Source organism: Blennius ocellaris (genome assembly GCF_963422515.1).
Source record: "Blennius ocellaris genome assembly, chromosome: 1".
NCBI lineage: Eukaryota > Metazoa > Chordata > Actinopteri > Blenniiformes > Blenniidae > Blennius > Blennius ocellaris.
Window position 1 is genome coordinate 6,013,545 of NC_137650.1, and position 25,267 is coordinate 6,038,811.

The window sequence follows — 25,267 nt, forward strand, 5'->3', positions numbered from 1 at the left end:
AGAGGGTCCTGCCAACACAATGTGATGTCTTCATTTTAACTCACTCTTCTCTTTTGTGTTGTTTGTTGTTATGCAGCATGACACTGGATGTGTTGAAATGTCGCCATATTCATATTTAAACAGGCATTTGATTGGAATACAGACATTCCACGACATGTTGAATGGGATCCACCAGTTATGACACACATTTTGATCTTGGGTTATTTTGACATCCTGATACTTGACTTCCCCTCCTGTGTCTGATTGCTGTTCCCCACCCTGATATGTTTCACTTGTGTCCGAGTGTGTGATTGTATTCACCTGGTCGCTGGTTGTAATCTTGGGGCTGGCTCATTTGTGTTTCTGTGTTGCTAGTTCTCCAGTGTCTCAGTCTGTCTTCCGAATGATTTCACTTTCCAGTGCATCAGCAATAGTCTCCCATGATTTCTAGGATTTTGTTATTTAGGTCATTTGTTTTGGGTTTTTTTTTTTTTTTTGGTTTGCTCACATAAAACGAGCTTCTGCTCCACCAATGGCACTGTTTGTTGTCTTAAGTCCTCCTTTGAGCCCAACGTAACACAACAAACCAACAACCAGAACAGGAAGAACACACTGATGATATACCACAGAGACCAGGTGAAGACAATCACAGACTGAGGCACAGGTGAAACACATCAGGGTGGAGAGCAGCAATCAGACACAAGGAGAAGTTAAGGAGCCCAAAATGAGACACAGTTTGACACACCTTTTGCACGACATTTCAAGTGAGAATGCATAGTTTTTTTTTTTTTTTACAATGCAACATTTTTAAAATGATGCCGTTTTCATGTTGGGCCACTTGTTGGTGCTGTCGGTTGTTTTTGTAATGAGACCACACACACATCCAGCAGAGAACAATCTACTCTAAACATTAATAAGGGGAGAACACAGACATTCTAGTGGACAGATGACAAAGTGAGATTGTTATCACAGTGACTGTAAACTTAAAACTACCACATCCCCGGAGAATCTGGACTGGGAGTCATGACACTCTGGAGGGAACTTTGTTCTTATTGTCCAGCTACGCTTTGTCATCTATTGTCATCTTTAGCTTTAGCCTGACACTCTGCCATTTTTTTCTTTTTCTTCCTTTGCAACATTTTGTATTTATATATTGGACGCTTGAATAGCATTTTTTTAAATATAGTTTTAAATAAATTACACTTTTTAATGTAAATACTTGTAGCTTTGTGAAATCAACAAAAAAAAAGGCAGACTGACCTATTTTTTAGACTTAAAAAAATGTCACGGCCCTTAAATTTAAGAAGGCTTCACCACTCCCCGTGGAGAACCACTGCTCCAGCTGTTTGTTTTATGAGTGCCACTTTTCCTCTACCTCCCGTTCCAAACCTGCTTGAGATGTTCCCGCCATCGCATTGTGATCTCAAGTCAGTGTATAACACAGATTATGTTGTCGGCAACTGTCAGGATCCAGATATCAGAGGCAGCCACTGAGGCCTTGCTTCTTGAAGATGTCTTTGAAGCTTGACCAAAGCGCCGGCTGCTCGGTGTGGTCTAATCACACCGAGCAACTTCTGTTGTTCAAAGCTACAAGGATGACACTTCTAGAAGGTGTCAGGGTGGTTGTATATGGGGATGTTAGGGCACAGGTTGATCTAGGACATGGTGTAACCCTGAAAACATCCTCCAAAAAGCTGGCAGGCTTCAGTATCAGACTACAGAGTCTTGTGCTTTGTTTACTTTTGAAAAGAAGGCAGTATAATGCATTTCATGAATGGAAGAAATCCGTCTCATTGTCTGGACAATGGAAGCAGGCATGATTGGGACATTCCACATACTGAATATGCCCTTTTCAGTGTAAGGGTATTCACTGGTAGCAGTGGCTTTTTGGTGCTGTGTAATGAGTCCTGCTGCAGGGCAAACATCAGGAATTCCCCAAATCTAACTTCAAAAGAGGAATGAGACGGTCTCCGGCATGAAGAGGCCAGTTTTAAATTTCCATAATCTGCAACCAAATACCACAAGATAGCTTCAGTGAAGTCTTTGTTCTGTTCCAGGGCTACACAATAGGAGTCAGGCATTTTTAATGTTGTGGCTCATCAGCGACTCTCCATCATTACGCAACCTCGCCTCGATTCGGCAGTGCTGTGAGGGACGGTACTATCAAACGCATGCTAAAAAGGAGCTGACAGTGTTGGTTCTAGCTTCAAAAGTTGTGCAACAACAAGAGGACTGCAGGTAATTCAGCCCATCTGTTTTTGGAAACGCTCGTGGATCGTGGCTGCGTGCGGCCGCTGTTAACTCGGGCTGCCAGGCTCGCTTCCCTTCTCTACCACTTCCCTCTGCAGCTGCTCACTCATGCACACTTATGCTTCAAAACATAAGCGCTACGCCGGGGCAAACATGTCTATTACTGGGGGCACTACAACTCAAGTGGGGACTGCATCAGCCTAATTGAAACATGAAATATGAATATAAAACGCAGGCAACCGGTGAGAAAATGACATGAACGTGAAAAACCCACATCACATCAAGATATAATCTACACATTATGTCTGCCAGTATATTTCAAAAGCAAAGGTTTAAGAAGGTTTTCTGGTGTGCTGTTAATGGGAGTATTAAAGTGTTTCAAAGGGAACTTAACAAAGAAAATACTTATGATATTTTGATGTGCATATTTACAGTTTAAGTAGCGTGGATCCATCTTTGTTTTCATTAAGCAAAACAAGCTTGTTGCTTGAAAACAGGAACTTTGCTTTAAGAATTGGGGGAATATAACGTGGTAAATAGAGCATTTTAGGTTTGTCTGCATGACAACATTTCAAGTGCAACACATCATTTTTGCAATGCTGTTTCAGACAAGTCTTGTGTTCACGCAACAGTTTTGAAGTGAAAACATAGAAATAGCATAAACACTGAAAACTATGGAGTTAGCATGTTGAGGCTACAAGCTCGTGCTGTTGGTTGTTTTCTGATGAAATAACACACACATGCATGCAGAGAACAATACTATCATGATGGACACAAAGCTCAAATGTGTCAACATGTTTTTTTTCTCTGTTTCCAAAGAGATGGGGAATTTTCAAAAAGTTTAACCTTGGGAGCCATTACTAAAATTTGCATTTCAGTGGCTCTGAACACTGAAACCTACTAAATGCACTGGAAGTTTTCCATTTACACTTCAAAATGTTGTGGTGTAAACAGGGTCTGAGAGGACATCAGACTCTGGAATTAGCTGAGAAGCTTCAATTAAAGCAGCCTTGTGAGTTGTACTGAATGATCTTGATGCCATGCTGAAAAGGAGGATTCGCTTTGTCGGGGCCTTTATTACACATTTGGTTGGAAAAATCAGGAAATAAAACTAAAACCATGTTTTACATGTGTTTGGGCATCCAATTCTTTTCTTACCAAACACAAAACAAAATGGATCATCTGGTGGTTTCATCTAAAGCTAAGGTGCATTCAAGAGACCGAAACGTACCAAGATATTAAATAATTGTATTGAAAACAAAAACCTCTTATCTTGTAAAAACATTTCTTTCCTGATTGTGTTCTGTATCAATTTTGACGGTCTTCGAACTTGAGAAAACAACATCCACAAATCTCTTTCTATGCTCTCGCCCACACCAGAACATCAGAAAATGTCCTCCTCTGAGTTGAATTCTGCAGGTTTCTTCATGTTTAAAGGAAATCTTTCCTTTCCACCGTTTCCTCTCCTTCCTTCTGCGGGATTGTTTTTTTTTTCTCTCAATAAAAGTGTCTTGTAATAACTGTTGTATTTGGAGCTATTTGGAGCTGAAGACTTCCTGAGCTCTGTATCTACATTTACTCTTATAAGCACAGTTACTGTGTCATTGCCTGTGTTGTGTAGGTCAAATCTGTGTGGTGATTTATGTGACCTGCTGTTGTAACACTGTATTTTCCCTCCGCGAATCGATCAGGTAATCTATCTGTCTATCTAAGCTTTCACAACAGGGAGTGTGGATCATGCATGTAGATGCCTGAGAACACAGCGACGTCTCATATCAGAGGAATACATCAGGACATACAGTTTCTTATCGGTGTTACAATATTTGTCTTGTTTGAAAAAGATAGAATGATCAATGCTGGCGGATGCTTTATGTTTCTTTAATAGATGGCCATTGTCAGTGTAATTGGGCTGTTTTTGTTATAAATTCACAAGAAACTTGCAATATAGTCCATGTTTTACACAGAGTGAGAGCTAAATAGAGTGTTTTAGCTATGAGACACCAAATTCTGCACATTATTACAAAAACAACCAGCATGAAGCAGAGTGATGTTTCTCTGGGAAGCTTCTGAATCGAGAAGGTGAATTTCTGTCAATTGTCAATATGTGGACTGTAACTAGCACTCTTTCCTGTAATTTCCAACCTGAAAAGAACAAGTTCATTCAAGTGGACATTGGTAGAGACTGTCGGATTTTCTGAAATTTTTCTCAAAATTGAGAGCCTTTCTGCCTTACACAACTCATAATAGCATAAAATCATACCGTAGTTTTCTTTCTTCTCATTGTTGCTATATTTGATGATTATGTCCACATCGAACTGTAGCGAGCTACAAGTCGCCCAATGTCACAACCAAATATGAAGGCTACTTTTTTTGCAAATAGCCCATTATATTATCAGAACGCTGCAGTGTATCAAATGTGAATGAATATCAATGTAAAACTATTTTTCAGATCTTTTATGGAATCTTTTTCACAATTAGAGACATAAAGAGCCTGTTCACATGACATTTTCAGGGGAAAATGGAAAACATTTACAACAGCAGTGCTTGGAGCTACAACTTTTTGAAGACAGCTCCGAAGGTAGACCTTTTAGAAAACGTTCCTATTCTGACTCTGTGTAGATGGCAGAACCGCTGCTACTGTGCATGTGCATCATGGCCATTGTAACTAGCAGTTGTGCACATGCTCGGTACATGAACAATGAGAACAATGTTTCCTCCGGAGTGTCACGACTCCCAGTCCATATTCTCCTGGGATTTGGTAGTTTTATTTTGACAGTCACCATAATTACAATCAAATTTGATCGCCTGTCCACTAGAATGTCTGTGTTCTCCGTTTGTTGTTGTAAGTGGATTTTTCTCTGCAGGAGGTGTGTGTGGTTTCATTAATGATGAATTAATTAATCATGACTCAACATGTGAGCCACAACATTTCCAGCGTTTCTCGAGTTTCCATGTAAACAAACGCCATTTTAACTTGAAACAGTGTGTGTAAATGGCGCCTGAAACTTTTTAAAAAGTGAACTCATATTGACTATGATTTCCCTTAAATCAATAAAAGAGGAAAACAGTCTCCAAAGTATGAGTCTGATTTGATTGAATTGCGTTTCATTCTGCTGATTGCTTGTCCTCAATGTTAAATGGGCCGCTCCTCGGATGTCATTGGGCTGTGAATTCTAAATAATAATATTACTATTAATAATGATAATTACTTCTCCCTTTCACAAGGCAAACTCTTCAGCAGTGGCATCATGCATAAAGTTCTCTGGAAGCAGACTCCAGATTGGATGTCTAATTGCTTTTTCAGCGGACTTTTGAACATGTGTCTGAAAGCAATATGATTAAATAATGGTGAAATAACATTAATAAGAAATGAGATGGAAATCGACGGCTCGCACTTTGGAAAATCAGCGCACAACAAACAAGCGACGCAAATGGAAGCCCACCAAAAAAAAAAAAAAAAAAAAAAAGAATTATGTGCATAATTAGGGCGAACGCTTTGGGTTCGCCCACGCGGCTGAACGGCGCCGCACGACTGCGACGCGTCCGCAGCTGCGAGACGTGGCCAGGGACGGCACGGCGTGCGGACGGCTGCAGGATTAGCATTTCTGCTTTGTGTGAGTGCGGTGTACATGCAGATGGCTCATTCAAGTGAGCCAGATGTTTTAATGAATGTTAATGAAAAATAAAAGGTAAGGGGGAAAACAACCATTAGAATGCATTTGACACTTACAACACCACATTGGAAATGAAACGCATTCGATAAATAAATAAACATTGCGCCCCAATTCATCACTTGGTTAATGGTCGGTGGAACGGGAAAGGAAAAAAAGTTGAAGCAAATATCTATGGAAATGAGTGTTTGTCTATCCTCCCTTTTCAGTGATTAGGAATTAATTTGAATAATTAACGATGATCAACAGAGATGAGAGTGTTGCTGCTTGCAGGATGACTGGTGTGTGTGTGTGTGTGTGTGTGTGTGTGTGTGTGTGTGTGTGTGTGTGTGTGTGTGTGTGTGTGTGTGTGTGTGTGTGATTGAGGATTAAGTGACTTGTTTGTGTTTCTCTTTTCACTATGGAGTCATTTGTTTGGGTGACTTGAGGAGAGGCAGTTTACCTTGTTGTTGTTATTGCTAATAGGAGCTCATGCTAATCACACCAGATCAATGGTGCAGAGTTTTTTGGGGAGGAGGGGTTGGGGTGCATAAACCTCTAAAAAGAACATAAGGGGTTAAAAAAAAAAAAAAAAAAAAACCTCCATAATGTAATATTTTACCAGTAGAAGACATTGGACCCATCAGAGTAATAACATTTAGCCAAAACATGACTAGATATCGGGTCTGATCGAGCATGAGGTTCTCATAATTAATCCCACAGTTTTACTGTGTTTTACTTAATCCATCAGCAACATCAGCAGCAGGTAGACAAGACATGAGAGATGTCAGCAGTTTGGAGATTTTTTAATATTAATGAGAAGGACAAACGTAAGCCAGACTATAAAAGATGCTGTGACAAAATATCAAGAGGAGGAGAAAGACAGTTGGTGCAACACCAGCAACTTCATCACCAGAGACATTTGGACCAGCAGAATCAGCCCAATGTCACTCAGTATTTTAACTGATCAGTAGATCAGGATTATACTCTGAGTTCCTATAATGTCAACAGACTAAATACACTTGTGAGACTTCGCCACTCACCCTGACCTGTCTCTCCGACACGGTCCAGAAACTGTGTGCTCTCCCAGTCCAACGCACCTGGCATCAATTACCTGGATGCTCACTTACGGCCTCACAACTTTCCCCAGCTCCACCTCGTGGGCAAACAAAAAACCTAACACAAAGCCAGTTTCATCCCACATAGACAATTACCAGATAGACGATTTTTATTTTGACGCCTTATTATAATAACTGAATTATTTGTAATGTTTCAGTGACCTCGGATGAACAGTAATGTATTTTACACATAAATACACATAGTTCCTTTGAAAAAGTAGCTCAACATTAGTGTACAATTGCAGTAGGGGAAGAAAAAAAAAAGCATGTCGGACTAAAAACATATACTTTATAAAGGCACATAAAGTAGCTCAACAGTGACCAGGGAAATACAAAAAATTAAATAAAATTCTGGGTCCTGATGTGGGACTAAAAACATATATTTTATAAAGACACATAAAGTAGCTGAACAACGGCAGAACAGACAACTTGTCCACGAACAGCTGTCGGTCACAAAATGTGTCACGAAGATGAAAAAAACATGTCGCAAGTCGTTCTGGACTATGTCGCATTTATTTGTAAATGTAATTCATATTCAAATCGTTAATCAAGCTTCACAATACCACACAGAGGTTGAATGCTGTCCTTCATCGTTAATGAGGTACTTATTATCACACGAACAACAGGTTGGATACCTGTGCGGGATATTACCTTAGCGCATTCACCATTAATCAGATACTCGTTAGCACAGGAAAAGGTTGAATATGTGTTCTTAACCATTAATCAGCCACACATTAGCACACAGTCTTTATAAAACATGTTTTATAAAGACACATAAAGTAGCTGAACAACGGCCGCCTCCCCGCCCGCAGCACGGTGCTGCAATGTGAGGCTCCTCTCTGTTAGTTCACTTTTATAACTATAATTATCAACATATTATTTCCCCATAGTTCCACATCATAGTGTGATAAGGCATCTAACTGGGAACCGTCTATCTGGGATGACACCACAAAGCCAGCCGACAGGCGATTCTTCCTGTTTGTTAACATGTTTTATTTGATCAGGCTTAAAGTGTGTCTCTTGTCTTTGAACTGCTTCATTTTTGAACTACTTTAACTTTTTGTTTTCTAGGAGTCAAACTTTCTCTCACTCGTGAGCTGTGTTTTTGTAATATTTGACATTGGTTGGTTGATCGTTGCTTCAATCTCAAACATGTTAACAAATGTTCACACATGGAAAAAGTTCAAAGGTCACTGTAGAATGTGGAAACCTCTTTGACGTTCCACTGTTACAGAGACTAAAAACATTTCCTCATAAAACGTTAATGAGTAACAATATCAAATGTGCTTATTGAATGTATTTTGTAGATAATGTAAGTGAGGTGACCCTGTGGCCTGAATATGCGTGTGGAGAGGTTTGTGTTAGTGCACAGCGTTACATAACAGCTCATGTATATTCATGTGCTCGTCACATAGACGTCGCCTCTGTGTTTCACCTCATGTTTAATAAAGGGGAAAAACACAAGTCCTAATCAGTTCAGCACGGTTTCGGCTTCAGCTCGCTGCGATAACACTGAGAAATTCTTTTTTGCTGCAATTATTTGCAGTTAAGTGCAGAGACAATCAGCCTGCAGGCAAAGGTTAGAAGTGCAGAAACATCCTGCCTGCACCTACTGAGTGCTGGGAAACTGCTCCAACAGCAGGAGCTCAGACCCAGGTCTGCATCCCGAAGCGCTCCGACACATTTTAACACTGAAAATCTAATAGATTACAAATATAGAACCTTCAAAATGAAAACAACAATACAGCACATGAGAGAAAGCTATATTAATCCTTTTTGCTGTTATTTTAGTGTGATTTCTGACTCTCCCAGGTAATATTTGTGGGACAATCGTGGCAAAATCTTTAGTCTTGGCTCTAAATTGGTGGTCCCACACGGCACTGTGAGTCTGGTTCTAGGACGGCCGTTATCCTGCTCTTGCGACTAAAGACAACCTCCGGTAAATATGAGTCAGTGAAAGATGGCTGAGGCATCTGCATCCGTGTTCTTCTCCGTTTTCTCTCCGAACACATAAATGTCACAACGGCGAGGGCTACCTTCATGTTTATGTGTAGGATGTTTGGGATTCTTGTTCATTATTGTTCAACAAAGTCAACTCACATGGCCGTAGGCTGCGTTTCAGCTGGTTTTCATCGTACAAACTGCACACAGCAAACTTCATGTCGTGTTTATTGGATTGATGTCGTACAGTGTGGCTCACTGCGAACTTAGATTGTTCAAACGTCACAGTCTGTAAGAACCTCAAGGCCCCATTTATACATACGTTCCAAGCGAGGATCTTTTTTGCGTTTTCATTTCAGAAAAGTTTTACGTTTACAGCAAAGTTTGGAAAACGATGTCAGTTTACACAGAAATGGCAAAACCGCTGAAAAAGATGTAGTGAGAATGCCACTAGTGATGCTGTTGATTGTGATTGCAGCAGAGAACAATCAGCTCAAAACATTAACAATGGAAGACATTCCAGGAGAATCTGGACTGGGAATCACGACACTCTGGAGGAAACATTGTTCTGATTGTTTCTACTGACTATGTGCACAACCACTAGTTACTATGGCCCTGGCGTTCATACCCAGTAGTGGCATTTCTGCCGTCAACATGGAGCGTTTTCAAACTTTTTCACTGGGAGACATGGAGACAGACACCGGAAACCAAATGAAGGTTTTCCATTTTCACTTGAAAACCTTGCGTGAACGGGGCCTTAAGCTTCTGTATATTAGCTTTCATTTTATTTTTGGCGTTAGTTGTTTGTTACTACTTTAGTTGTTTTAACTGTTAACTGGGATTTCAGCCGTTTTAGACCATTTTGATGCTTCATCTGCTTTTGTGGCTGTTGGCGCATTTTAGAATGAATGATCTAAGCTGTTTTAGCCATTTAGTCCTTTCCTCACTATTTCAGCTGTTCAAGTAAAGTTTTTGATAATTGGTCCGAGATAACATGTCTTTCTCTGTACTTTTCACTTCATAATTGCCATATTTAGTAATATGGCTCTTTGAACTGCTCCCTCCCTGTTCGATGGCCCCTCATGCTCCACCTTATCCTGCATGTTCAATAAGTTTGGTCCTCTTCAGCTGACGTTATTCCTGACTGCGACTCTCGCGGACACTCGGTCAAACTGTGATAACCTGCCACCACTCTCTGAGCTCATTTATCTAAGTCGACGCAGGTAATGAAAGAGGACAGTGTTTAAATACTCAGAGCTTGTGGTCCGCTGCGCCGTGGCCCCGGCTGGAAGATGGGATGGAGCTCTGTGAGGTAATCCTCCGATGTAATCATCGTCTCACTGTAAAGCCTGATTCTTCCCTTTGTGTCCCACCATGGGCGTGGCCGCCATTCATCACATTTGGTGATGCATTATTCTCTCCGTTGGTTGGAAACAGACAAAAGACTTGCACATTGTATTAATAGCTCCCATTAAATTTAATGAAGCAACGTTTCCATCTCGCACAGATCTTGGTCAGGCTTTGTCAGGCAAACAATGACTAACAGCACAAAGAGCTTTGCCCGCCCCGCAGAGGTGTCCTCTCTTTGTGTCTCCTTCTTAAAAGTCAAAGTGATTACAGCAGGCCTGCGGAGCACTGAGGAACATATTTATTGCATAATATTTAAATTACCTGCGGGGGGTAATTTGACGTGGCTGTACAACACGGGCGACTCCTGACACCAACGCGTCAGATTAAGCAGCTTAGTGCTTTTGACTTTTTTTCTTTTTCTTAAAGGAAACCGTGTTCTCTTTGTCAGGTTCAGTGTTTTAAAGGTTTATGTGCATCTTTAAGCTTGTGTGGGTTTAGGGCTTCTCTTCCTGAGAGCCGGCTCTCCAGTGGTTGTCCTGCAGGAGTGTTTTAATACTTCTCAGTCCGATAACATGCAGTGCATCAAGTGCTTGTAATTTGACACAAGTCTCATGCTGGATCCACATCTCCAGTTGAAAGCCCCCCAGATCTATTCAAGGTAAACTCAGACGTTAATGTGTTTTTGTGCATGCTTGAACCAGCATTGATATGAACAGACACATGAAGAAAATGTCTGAAATGTTATTTTTGAAGCTAAACACCAAATTTTTACTGATTTATATCATTTTGAGTTATTATCATCCTCATCCTCATCCTGATCCTCATCATCATCATCATCATCACAGTTTTTACCTGATTGCTTTTATTTGTATTTGAATGTAATCATTAATCCTATTTATGTATCACCTGTTATAAGTTAAGAACTGAAGGATTGTTTTCAAAATAATTTTGGAATTTAATATGTTTTCCTCTTTGCACGTCTTGTTCCAAATTATCATTTTGAATATAAAGATCTCAGAAGTCAGAAGCACAAAAAAAAAAAAAAAATGGCCTAAAAGAAGTAAGTGAATATCAGTATTGTTTTTCAGAAGAACAAATCTTAGTGTTGAGGTACATTAACGTCATCTACGCAACAGTTTGTATCAGGGCAAATCAAAACGACTGCACATGGCGTTTTTACGTGATATTGAGCAGCATGATGGAGATAAACTGACACAACTTTAATATTCCACATCTGAGACAAGTCAAGAGCTGAACTTACCGGAGTTTGGATCCACGGAGAAGTACGGCTGCCCCTCCAGTATGCTGTAGATGAGTTTGGCACTGTTCCCATACACAGGATCATCTGCATCTGTAGCTGTTACCCTGGTAACTGGAGTACCTGTGGTGCAGAAACACGCCGTTATGAGCTGGAGCTGAGGAGCCTCACATCTTACATAGCTGGAAAGTGAAATGTGTACATGCTGAGCCAATCAGGATGAGTCTACTTAACCCTATGTGGGGTTGATTTCATGTAGAAAATCCAAGACCAGTGAATTCACTGCACGACACGTGAGCTGCTGAACCAAAACTTCCCTGACGGTGTCGACACCACTTCAGTTTATGTCACATAGACTTTTTCTTTTAGGTGGTTTACTACCATTGTTTTCAGAGGTTTTCATTTACCTTTAAATAAAGAGTGCACACCCTCTTTCTGTCTCTACGACACATAAATATTCAAGGGAATCTAAAAAACAAGGAGGAGAACAAACAAATGTTTCATCTTCATCCAATTCAGAGTTCAATCCCAGCAAAGAGTACCCGTGGCATACCATTTATACTACACTTCTATACAATATCATACCATACCTTACTATTTTACACCATAGTGTGCTTCACAAAACTATACCAATCCACAGTATAATGTAATATACTATAGCATACTCTACCAGATCAAACTTTAGTAGGATCGACGATGCCAGGCATAATGGAGCATCCATATCATACCATAATATACTATGCCATATTTACCACCCCATACTACACTACACTACATTACACTACACTACATTATAACACAACATTTTATGTTTAAAGTGCTTTCACACAACCATAGTTGAAACACAGTGCTGTGTATTGGTTGTACGAATTAAAACATAATAAGAAATAAAACTATAAAGTGTGAATAAAGCAGAAATAAAATGACTAAGAAAGGAAAGAACAATACAAGAGCAGAAGGAACAATTCTGACTCTATCTTGATTTTCAGTGTGAACATAGTTGTCATATTTTATAGATGAAATCCAAAGCCCCACCCCGAGGAGGCATGCGGAGCTCAAGTTAATTCATCTTCAATGTATGCAGTGTAAAATGTCAACTCCTCATGACAAATCTGACGCGATCTCCGGAGAAATAATGTATAATTGGTGTTTGGCTTAAGCGAGCGCGGCCGTCACGTCAGCGCCGATTAGCCGTCTGTCCACCGTGATGCTAGCTTCTGCTGGAAACCTTAGCGAGTGTGCAAATCAACGCGACAGTGATGGATGTGTACATGTTGCAATATAACAGGCAACGTAGTTACATCTCTTGATGATCAAATTATACTTTTACAAGCTTTTTTTTTCAGCGCTGTTGTGTAGCAGACCACAAAAAAACACCTGAAGGTTGATCGATGATCAGATGTGTTGGAGCTCTAAGAGTCCACAGAATACTTTCTGTAGTTTGATCAGTAAAAGTTGAGCTGAGTGAGCAACTGTTAGCATTTGTTGTTGTTATTTTTATTTTCTTCTCTCACTAATGCTAATTGGATATCACAAAATCCTTTAACACTATGGCAATTAACCACTGACCTCACAGCGACAATATTCAATACAGCAGAAATGAGTTTCTTTATAAAGCCGGCTTCGTGAGGTTTGCAGAGAAATGCGTACGAGGACCTTCATCAATATTCTGACTCTGCAGACCACTCAGGGTGAATCACAAAACACATTAGCGACAATTCAATCCACCATCCACAGCGCTGTTCTGAGGCATCAGACTGTAAAAGAAAAAAAAATGCTGAAAAAGTGAATATAAAGAGACAATTAACACAATTAAGTGGATGCATATAAATTGGTGTGACCCGACTCCTCGCTGTGAGGAAACACGGTGAGGATACAGATGGTATGCTAATTATTTCTGTGAAAGATGTTTAGAGGTGTTCTGACAACAAGTGGAGACGCCCGCAGGAATTCCAAACACACACACACATATATATATAAATCAAATACATGAAAAATAGTGAATTTGTCTTCAAAGCTGCTGGTTAATGTTTACTTTTCTCTCCACCTATAGAACACAAACACAGTATTATTTGTTCATTCCCCCCAACATAAGTTGTTTGGACTTCTACAGACAAATTGAAGTGAGACTAAAAGTCTTCAGTTCAGTGAGTTTGTGATTGAAAGGAAAATACCTGCAGCAGGTTTTAAATAGGGATGAACCGATACTATGCAATATCGTTTTATTGAAAAGTTTACATGAAAAGTAAACGTTTATAAAGGACAAATTATGAGTATTAACCACCAGCTACATGCTGATTTAGAGTACCAATACGCGTACTTATTTAAGGCCATTAAGCCTAATTTACACTCTAATTAAAAACAACACGTGAAGGTGATGTATCACTGTGAACCTACTCCACACAGCTTCTGTTGCTACGTCACCTCCAACAGCCTTGCGGGCAGCAGAATACAACTGAGTCTACAGTGTGTGGCGTCTATCTACACACCGTGTCCACCTCAGTCTGGTTCCGCAGGTTTCGTCCTGTTAAAGGTGAGTTTTCCTTCCCACCATCTCACGCTTGTTTAGAATTATCAAATTTTCTCTGGAAAGGTTCCTTTTGTAACTGATAAATAAAACATACATATTTATCTGTTTGTGTCCTGCCATCAGATGTGTTATTCATGAATATGAGGAGACAGGCGTGTCATTAAATGTGGTCTCGTTCAAGATGAAGGGATTAGGATGAGAAAACTTCGGCCACCTCTGGAGAAAAATGCTGAAAATAAACCCATCGCCAACTAAAACTCACTTCACCGCGGCAGAACACGCGTCTGAAAGAAAAGCACATTGTGTGTTTCCCACTCTGTTTTTGAACCGAACCCCCGCTCCACTCCATGCCGTCAGCTACGCGTGTCGGCCATTGATTAATAGTCACCGCCACGTCTGCGGTCCTGTAACAGCAAAACAAAGCAAAAGCCACCTTTGCACTCTAACTGCGGTAGCAGTTTCGCTGTTGCAACCCAATTATTTCACAGTGAGGGAGCCTCAAGTGGTCCTCTGAGACGGAGCTGTTCCAGTAATTCATAGTCTTATGATGACCCGCGCTGTTGTGTTGCCAAAGCTTAGCTTGTAAATTTCCTACTTGCTTGTTACACCATGTGCTTTTTGCAGCGTTTGGATGGCAGCGGATCAATGACTTTTTTTTTCTTTCTTTTCTGTGTTTCTGCTCGCTGCTCTGGCACTAACCTGAGTAAAGCTGCAGATTACGACTGGATGTGAAGCTCCTGGAGGGCTTACGCTGCGTCTAGACTGCCAGCGTCATGTCAGCGTCACGTTATGTAAACATCCAGTGACTGTCCACACTCATCATGTCTTGTCTTTAAAATGAGGAGCAGCAAACCGTCTGAGACATGTAAGCATTTCTCAACTGTTTTTGATGTCAACATGGATGCACTGATGAAAACTGAAGTCAGACGTTGTTCTGGTAAAAGCATAACAAGGTTAGATGTGACGAAACAGTGATTATATTGGAAGCTGTGATTCAAGTGCTGCAGGTTGGAAAGAGTCACAGCAGCAAAGTCAGAAATAGATTTACAGTCTTTTCATTGCATGAAACAAAGACTATTGTCCCGATTTAATAACATCCTGTTCACACGACAACATATCGAAGTAAAAATGCAAAACTCCCAAACTTTGAATCGTCGCCGGAGAAATGGGTAAAAACTAGTGCTGCCAAAAATAACTTAATTTAATTAATTGATTTGAAACATTTAATTCGTAAAAAAAAAAATGTAACGTAATTAATGCAGATTTGTTTACTTCCGGGCTTTTTTCTCCCTTACCAGAGCAGCAGAATGTGCAGCGTCTCTGGGTGCAGCACCAGAAAGTTTCACTTTAGAAAGTTCCTTGATGGTTGATTGAAAAAGTGAAAGTCATTAGCTTTCATGTGAAAAGCCAAATTTAAAGTAATACTGCAGTAAAACAGCAGATTGCCAGGTTGGCTGACCAGGAGCCACCAAACTAGTAAAGCTGGAGGAAATACTGGTAAAATAATAATTTTTCCTCTTTCTCTCTTTACCTGGCTCTCCTCTATACACTGTGTGTGTGTGTGTGTGTGTGTGTGTGTGTGTGTGTGTGTGTGTGTGTGTGTGTGTGTGTGTGTGTGTGTGTGTGTGTGTGTGTGTGTGTGTGTGCTCTCTATCTCTGTCTTGCTCTCTCTCTGTCTCTCTCTCTCTCTGTGTCTGTCATTTGGATATTACAGTATATTATTGCCACTTTGTTCATGTAATAAGTTCATAACTTTGTTTCTAGAAATATTCAAATTCGCAAATTCTGCACACTAACTAAAACCCAGATGTTTATTAATTAATTAATGAATTAATTTATGTTTTTATTATTTTGATAATTTTGGAAAGAAACAGTTTAACGCAAAGCTAAAAGAACATTATAAAAATAGTCTTTGAATTTAAATATAGTCTCTGTGTGTTGAGTCAACATTAATTCTATGGTTTTGCCTCAATAAATATCCATTAAAAGCTTCAGTCGTCAGTACAAAAACAATGCAATTAATTGCAATTAATTACAGAAAATTGTGTAATTAATTGGTTATTATTTTTTATTGGATTGACAGCACTAGTAAAAACACAACGTTTCTGCTACTGATTCCGGTCACAACAGCCATAGTAACTAGCAGTTGTGCACATGCTCAGTAGATGAATGATAGGATCAATGTTTCCTCCAGAGTGTCATGACTCCCAGTCCATATTATCCTGGACTTCGTAGTTTTATTTTGACAGTCACCGTAATAACAATCCAACTTGGTCGTCTGTCTACTAGAATGTCTCTGTGCTAACATTATTTAACGTATATAACGTTTATAACTTTTAGTGTTTAATATGCTTATTCACATTTGAAAAGGAGTGTGTAAGGAACTGTATTAACAATTTTTTTTTTATTTAAACTGAATAAGAGTGTTATAATATAAGTGTTTCGCACACTTGAAGATGATTTTTTTTTTTTTAATCTTTAGTCCAGTCTGCTTCACTGATACCGGTCTCAAGAGCTTGCTCCCAAGCCTCTTTGATGGCAGACATGGAAGGAGACCCCAAACCGGAAATCAAGAGTAACATTGTAGAAATTGCTTTTTTCTTCGTTGGGTTGAAAGACATCACCTTGTCAATAACATTATATGGAAGTTTGTCTGGGGACTCTGGAATAGAGGCTAAAACAAAGTGCCTTACTTGCAAGTATCTAAATAAAACGAGAAGGGGGTCAATTATATTGAACAGATAATTGTTATAAAGAAGAAAATGAGTTTTCAATATAGAGGTCTTTAAACTTGTTCAACCCCTGCCTTTGCCATACATGGAATGTGGCACCCAGCAGTGATGGAGAGAAAAAGGTGTTTGATGCGATTGGACTGGAGAGACTCATACTTTAGAGATAAATTGTAAATACATTTGAACAGAATTATGGACAGCAGGATTATTAAATGTTATGTTTGAAGGGAGTGGAACTGATGCACCAATTACGGCTGGTAGGGACAAGGAGCTACAGGAACGCTTCTCAACCTCCACCCACTTTGGTATATCATTTCCAGAATAGCAATGTACCCAAAAGGACAAAGATTAGCAGCCCAGTAGTAATATTAAACATTTGGAAGCGCGAGGCCACATCCTGCTTTGACTTCTGCAGGTGTTCTTTACACAGACGAGGTTTCTTGTTGTTCCAAATAAAAGATAATATCACTGAATCAAGCTTCTTAAAATAAGCATTGGAGATGAACGCAGGGAGGCTCTGAAAAAAATATAAATACCTGGGTAGTGCAGACATTTTGACCACATTTACTCTCACAAGCAAGGATAGTGGAAGGAGTGACCAGCTGGATAAGTCCTGAACTTTGTGTTGCAGTGCATCAACATTATTTTGAAAGAGGTCACAAACATTTCTTGTTACAATGATCCTAAGATAGACAAAGGTGTCAACAGCTATAGGCTTTAAAGGGCACTGGAATATTTTTGTAATGTTGTGTTGATCAGATCCAGTGGCAATAATTCGCTCTTAATGAAGATTCAGTTTGTACCCCGAGAGTTCTCCACATCTCAATGTTTGTCTGCTATGTGTGTATGGTTTCTAGTAGGGATGAGCGAGTACACCACTATCTGTATCTGTATCTGTATCTGTTCAACCATCTAAATGATCTGTATCCATGGGTGGGGCCTCAACAGGAAGTGGGCGTGGCTCAACTGAAACTGGGTGGGGCTTAAATCAGTACATTATTTTAAGTCTGAAATTGATATGGATTGATCAGAAGTTGCTTTATTTATTGTTTATTTGAAAACTATTAACAGAACAACCTCAGAATTGAGATTTAATGTTTCATATGTAAAAAATATATATATATATACTAGAGAAATATATAAAGCTTAATTTGGGACATTTATAATACATTCATTTTTATGAACAGCCATATACAATAAACATATTAATGTAGGCTACTTTGTGTGTTCAGCTATATGTGTGTATGTGTGAAAGTGGTCTGTAAGACTTCATTTTTTAATGATCTGTGTGAACCTGGTGATTCATGTAAACATCCAGTGGCGGCAAACAGGGAAATAATATGTCAGCCTTGTTCACTGTATTCTTCTCAAAAGCACCATCTGCTGTCAGTCAAATTATGGCAACTATATTCTACAGAACATTAACCCCTATTTACACATTGTTTAGAGTGAAAAAACATAATTTATGTGTTTTCATTTCAGAAAAGTTTCACATTCAAGGTTTTGAAAACTCTGTCCATTTACACAGAAATGGCAAAAACCTACCAAACTACCAACGTTTTCCGTTTTCACTTGTAAACTGGGCGTCAAACACCAAAAGGACATTTATTCACCTATAACATATGACTTTAAAAAAAGAGAAAAATGGAGACATGCTGAGAAACTGATTCATGCTTCTGGTTTTAAATGTTTTGATTTGATTTATAATGTCTGTCTTTCACCCACAATCTCAATCTAAAAACTATAAATGCTTCAAACTGGGGCAGCAAAATAATTTCTCCAGATGAAAAGAGAGCAGATAAAGTACAACACCCGTTTCAGCGGTGCTGCTTTGTCTGCCTGCCTTTCTTAGAATACATTCTAAACTTGTTTTAATTTCTAATGAATGACTTCATGGATTAGCACCTTCTCATTCTTCACACTTCTAAAGAAATATCTTACAAACATCGAGCAGCTCCAGCAGCTTTGTTGAATCCTCCAGCAATGAAGCAGCTTTTCTGTTTCTATGCACCAAATAATTGTAATTTTTTACTAATTAGGTTTTGCCAGCTCACCATCTGTTAAAAGTTTCCAAAATAAATAATTTGAATTCTCTTTTATTTGAACTATTTTCATTTGGTTTTCTAATTTCAAAGTTTCCGTTGTTTCAATGTAGTTATTTCACTCAATTCGATTTATTTTATTAAATAATTTAAATCAATCAATTTTCAAAGTATTTCTAGTGTTTTACTTTTGACATTTTAGACTGACTGCTAATGTGCAGTTCTTATGTGTGAACATGTTCAGACTTAATAAAGTCCAGTATATTATTAGCTGCAGTCGCCCTGATTATTGGAAACACTTAAAAACTCAGATTCTGATTCTAGTGAAAAATGTAGGTGAAAATTCTTGATTTTATTTTTGTCCCTACAGTGTTGACGTGTGTCTTTATGTGGCAAAAAGCATCACATTTCAATATTCCAAAGAATTGCATTTAATATCTGCCATCTTAATGAGAGTGAGTGTCATATAATAATCCACAGGAATTGGATTTTGTCCATAATGCTGTGGAGACAAATGTCAGGACTGAAACTTCTGTGTATGATATAAGACCAAAGAATCCTTAAGTTATATGCTTTCTCACACGTCACTTCCTTTTTCAATGGACATCAAAGACAAAGTGAAGACAAGCTGATGTATGAGGAATAATGTTGGAATTTTCCAGGATTCAGTTCAAAGATGTTAGTCCGTTGTAGCAGGAGTGTTTCCACACTACTAGGTTTCACTTCTTTATTGCACTTTTATGTATTTGGAATCAGAGTCAGAGACTTTGCATGACTGTTCCCTCAACAACACAGTTAAATGTGTTCTGCTTGACTATTAGAGCAATAAAACACTAACTGCAGTCCAATGAGAGAGAAGCGTAGCTGATCAAGACCAATGCACAGTTTTACTAATATAGCCCACTAGATGCCGACTGAATTGATCAAAGGATTATTGTGCGAGTTATATTCATGATAAGTATTTTCTTTTGCAAGTATATCTAAGCTGAACAAAGAGAAAAATAGTCTTTAATACTGAGGGGAATGGCGAGTGAAGACAAATTCAGATCAAATGTACTTCTATCTACTGGGGTTTAAGTAAATATAAAATATATAAAGATATTAAACAAACTGCCTCCAAATCAATTTTGTACATTTGTTTTCGTGGGAAGTCCAGAATGAGAAATTGTAGTTTCTAAAAACTTGTGTGAATAACTTTGAGAATCAGTTGCTTTGTCTTTCGCTCTTCTTTCTGTTTTATCCTTGATTTGAATGAAATTAAGAACAATAACTGGACTCAATCATGTTGCATATATCCTGTGTGGTCTTCAAGTTTTCAATGAGAGCAGCAGTCTGTGAGACACCTGTTATGCCACCTTTGAGCAATGGGGGCAGTGAAGAGTCAGTGCAGTGTCCAGTCTGCCTTAACTCTATTTCTCAGGCTTTTTTTTTTTGTATTAACTTGCCATGAGTGTGTTTCATCATTGTGTTTGCTCCTTGAGATATCAGTGTTAGCATGTGATATTTATAAAACATAATTCATTAAATATGTCAAAGATGCTCGCTGAGCGATTGACGTTTGTTCACACTTGGTTGATTATTTGAAGGCGTCAGATCGTAGGTGATATACTTGCCTTTATTTCAGCTGCGTTTCTCCTCCACCATTAAGTGTTTTTATTCCTACCAACCATCCATACATTCTTGTATTGTATAACAATCAAAAGAAAGCAGAATTGAAGCCTAAATAAAGGCTATATGTCCACGGAGTCCTTCCATACAGAGAAGAAATAAAGAAAGAAAGAAATGAGTATTAATATGTGTCTGAGATTCTCCCTGTCTAGACTTGAGGTCAGATATAAAATGATGTGGAATCCACTCAGCTGTATCTTAGATAACTTCCTGTCAAAATACATCCAATAAAGAGTGAGTTTGACATTCTAGTCCTCACATTTTATTGGTTATTATCGCCACACAATCTCTCCACACCAGCTCTCAGCACGTGGAAACACTCACTCAAACAGAGACCGCGCGGCTCTGAAGCGCTCTGCTTCTGCTGTTTACGGCCCCACACCTGACGATCGCTGGAAACTTCCCACAGACGTGCGAGATGAGTGAATAAAATATCATATAAATTGGTCGAGAGAATGTGTGAAAACAGAAGTATATGAATTATAAGCTGCAGATGTGTGCATTAATCCAAATTGGCCCACTCATCGTGCAATATTTCCCGACTGCAAATTATATCCTGTGTGCTGAAGGTGTTTGCCAATTGTCAAATGACTAAAATGAAAGACAGCTAAGGAAATTGTGCCTCCCTCTTTCAGAGATATAGAGCGTTATCTGCTTTAAAGTTAAATTACTACCACTGCAGAAGGGAGACGGCAGCCATCTACACAGGCCTAATTATGAAAAGTACCTCGGTACTTCTAAAAGGTGTGCGACTACTGCAAACAGGCCTCATAAATTCAGTTACACGACGGACTGCGGAGAGAAAGAAGAAAAAAAAAATCTTCATAAAAACAGTGGAACCAGCGAAGCATGAAATGGCTCCCTCTTTCTTTCCCTCCCAAAGGGGTAAAATGCTTCTCACCACCCCTGATAAAAAAAAAAAAAAAAAAAAAAAAAAGAGGGATTAGGAAAGCCTGTGTTTTGGTCCTGTTTCAAATCAGTGCAGATTAGCTCGTCCTTCCCCTTGATAATGCACAGAAATTTCAGGGACACTGCAGAAATGGATGCAGCTGTAGGGCCGGGCGGGGGTCGCACAAACTCAATTGGAGGAAGAATATTGTCTCTGGCTTTTATTTGAGGCCTGTAGCATTGTGGCGATTACAATAATAGCAACACAACACCGCCGATATAAATTTACAGGCATATAAACTGAATGGATGAACGGAAGGAGAAGGAGCGAGGCACTTTGTGGAGAGAGAAATCACAACTTCAACATGGGGGATTCTACCAGAGACTCGTTTGCACAACGATGTTGGAAGTGAAAACACATTGTTCTTAAATGTTTCCTTTTGGAAAGTTTTGCATTTACGCAGCACTGTTTTGAAAATGATGGCCATTTCCATGCAAACGGCAGAAACACTGAAAACAATTAAGTTCTCATGTTGGGCCTCCAGTTGGCTCTGTTGGATGTTTTGTTATCACATTCAAAAGTTTGATCCATTTTAGCAGTTTTATTTGTTTTTGGTATTTCTACCATTTTAACACCTTTAACAGTTTTAGCCATTTTAGTTCTTTTAGCAGTTTTATCCACTTTTGAGTCACAATTTAAGAAAAATGACAGCGCAATCTATTTGTGTGAGTATGCTACTTAGTGCACCATGTCCCAGATATCAATGAATCAAACCCATAATGTCGAACTAGTTCAAATGACTTTGGATGTAAAGGGTTTGTGTTCACTAGAAGTCAGTGAGTATCCTATCGTCATTTTTTTGGTCAAACCTTTCAGAAATCCAGATGCAAACCTGCTGTTTGTTGTCTAAATGGATTTGTCTCAGTTTTCTGCCCGGATGCTAAAATTATTGCGTACAACATTCTCCTATGAGTGGATATCTCCATGTGCTGGTTTGGGTGGCGGGCCCTGAGGGCAAGTTGGAAAAAACAAGCTGCATTTATGTTTCCCCACAGTAAGTGTAATCTCATTAATCAGGTCCCGAAGTTCACGCGATTTAATACCTCAGCGGTAATCCAGACACACATCATTTATACACGCAAGGATGTCATTACTGCATATGAGCCGTTTACATCAAATTTACCGCTGCAGTGTGCTGCTTGAAGGGCATGTGGCAACTGAGGGGCCCTGTAATAAAGACGTAGGGGTCTAGCCTTATGTTTCATCAAGCGGCAGAAATAATCGGGCACACACTTCCTATTTACTCTGTACACTGACTCGGTGATAGGAAATCAATAGGAATCCTCCCTGAACCAGAGAGGGGATAAATTGGGGGATGCAGCCCAGTGTGGCACACAAAGGACATTGCAGCTTATTTCTGTAACACATTATCCCTCAGCATGGCTTCATCTGTATAGCCTGAGCATTTCCTTCGTGGAAGTCTTGCAAGGATAATCAAATGGGGAGAAAGTCATAAAGATGTGGCTTTGAGTCATCACGAGATGCTGGTTTGCAGACGCTCACTGTACTCTACAGGGTGGCCGGGGAAGCGAACAAATTTGGAAATTAAGCACTGCACTTGTCTGCAGCTATATCTGCAAACGGGGATTCTTCACTGCTACGTGTCAGCAGAATCACTGGCGTTCAAGCGTCCAAATTCAGCCGACTTACAGCATATACAGCAGGGTGACTCAGATCAACACAGGCCTTCTGGTACCGGCCATAATTAATATAATTGTGTTCAATAGCTGCTTTTGAAAATTTCAAGCTTGAACTCTCAGACATGAAGTGTTTACAAAAGAGCTTGATCTGCAAACACAACACAGATTAAAGGAAAACACAGCAGACACGACCAGACGGATGAAGTGCGTTCAAAGCTGCATACTAAACCACTGGAACTGAATGTACTATCAATGTACAGATCTTCTGCACCTGCTTTGTGCACCAAGACCGATCCCGGCTCACTGCCACAGCAACCGCCACTCTCACATAAAGAGTCAACCGTCCATGCACACACACACATTTGGATTATGGGAAAACATAATGAAAAAAAGAAAAAAAACCTACTTACACACAGTGACAACATGCAAACACTCCAGAGAAAAGCCCCTGACGGGAATGTTTGACGCAGGAATGCTAACTATGACATGATTATATGTATCTGCACCCAACAATTTGGCCAAACTGTTGAAAGAACTGTTCAAACACAAACACAAAACCCTGCAAGAGAAGCAACAGACTTCAGCCACCAACACACAAAGTCCTGGACCCTTCTTATTTTCAAGATTTACCAAGCAACACAAACTGGAGTGGAGCAAGGTACAACATCCAAAACTGGATTCCCAGTAGAGCGCGATACATCTCCAAGTTATCAATATCAGCATAAATGATAAACATACTGCAAAATACTGATCAAACTGCAATAAACTGCCCAGGTCAATGTGTTTGCCTGTTTTGCAGTCCCAATGCCAGAACAAATATCCCTGTGCAAAGATTAAGTGAAACTGCAAGCTAAATAAATAAATACCTCCATGTTGGATCTGGTTTGGAAAGATGATCTAAACCAGTGGTTCCCAACCTTTTTTGACCAGTGTACCCCTTGATCTGGTTTCCATGTGAAAAGTACCCCCTCTCTCGTGTGTGATTATTCGCCTTAATGTGTACTTATATTTAACCCTTTGTCTTTCTATCTATCCAACTGCTCATTTAAATAAAACAATTATTGTGAGTGTAAAAACATACCTTTTAATGAGACACTTGCGCTTGCTTGTCTTTCATAAGTCTTTCATAATTCCTTTTTTCACTGGGCTCCCCTGTGCCTGCGTCCGAGGCGACGGTAGCAGTAGCGGTAGCTGGACGTTTACTCCTGCCTAGCCATGCATCCATGTTTACAGTCGGTATGCAGCTAGAGTTAGCTAGCTTTGCGAATCGTGCGCGCCCGCAGCAAGAACGTGAACCTTTTTTTTTTTTTTTTTAAAGCGCGCCACTTTATAGTCTTTTCATATTATGTGCATTGTAGTGTTACAATCACTGTGGACGAACTGCTACTCATGGAAAATAAACGTATGGCCTTACTAAAATTCATGATGTAATACAATATAATATAGTATAATTTTTTTTTTTTGTGTGTGGATACTGTAGGGTAATTTATAATCTTTCTGCGTACCCCCTGCAATACCCTCGCGTACCCCTAGGGGTCCGTGTACCCCCGGTTGGGAATCACTGATCTAGCCAATGTTTAGAGTGTATTGTTCTCTGCTGCATATGTGTGAAGTTTCATTACAAAAACAAACAACAGCGCCAACTAATGGCCTGGCATGCTAACGACATCATTCTCAGAGTTTCTGGCATTTCTGTGGAAATGCACTTTGTTTTAAAAAGGTTCCCTTAACAATGTGTTTTCACTTGAAATACCATGTAGACGGAGCCTAAGATCAGGTAAAAAGCTGAGTCGCATCCTTATGCCAACACATATTGCTTTCACTTTGTGCACATGTTATGACATTAGTGTGCAATCATGCAATTTCTTTTGAGTGATTGAATCAAGCAATTACAAATGTGTGCTAATTTTTGTTTGCATAAACCTTTTGATCGGTCAAGTTAAAATGTTGAAACCAGTTAGCATCATTGAGATATTCTTCAAGTGAAATGTGATATTGACCTTGCCGAGATGCCAAATCCTGTCACTGTCATTATCTTGTTGCATGATGGGTTTTATTTTTCACATCTATGTAAGTAGCCTGAAATTACTCACACATGAAGACGTAAGACTGTTGAACTGAATAAAATTGTGTGATTGGAGGACACACAATGTGCTCTTC

The 25,267-nt window shown here is 39.4% G+C and overlaps 1 protein-coding gene across 1 annotated transcript in view; it reads right to left on the reverse strand.

Moving 5' to 3' along the window:
* Nucleotides 1-25,267, reverse strand: part of cdh8 (cadherin 8) — a gene marked incomplete at both ends in the record, with an annotated part of 156,382 nt that overhangs the window by 42,360 nt on the left and 88,755 nt on the right. The window contains one exon of the mRNA XM_080500817.1: nucleotides 11,550-11,669. Coding sequence (XP_080356943.1) covers nucleotides 11,550-11,669 — 120 coding nt within the window. The remainder of the gene's footprint in view (nucleotides 1-11,549; nucleotides 11,670-25,267) is intronic.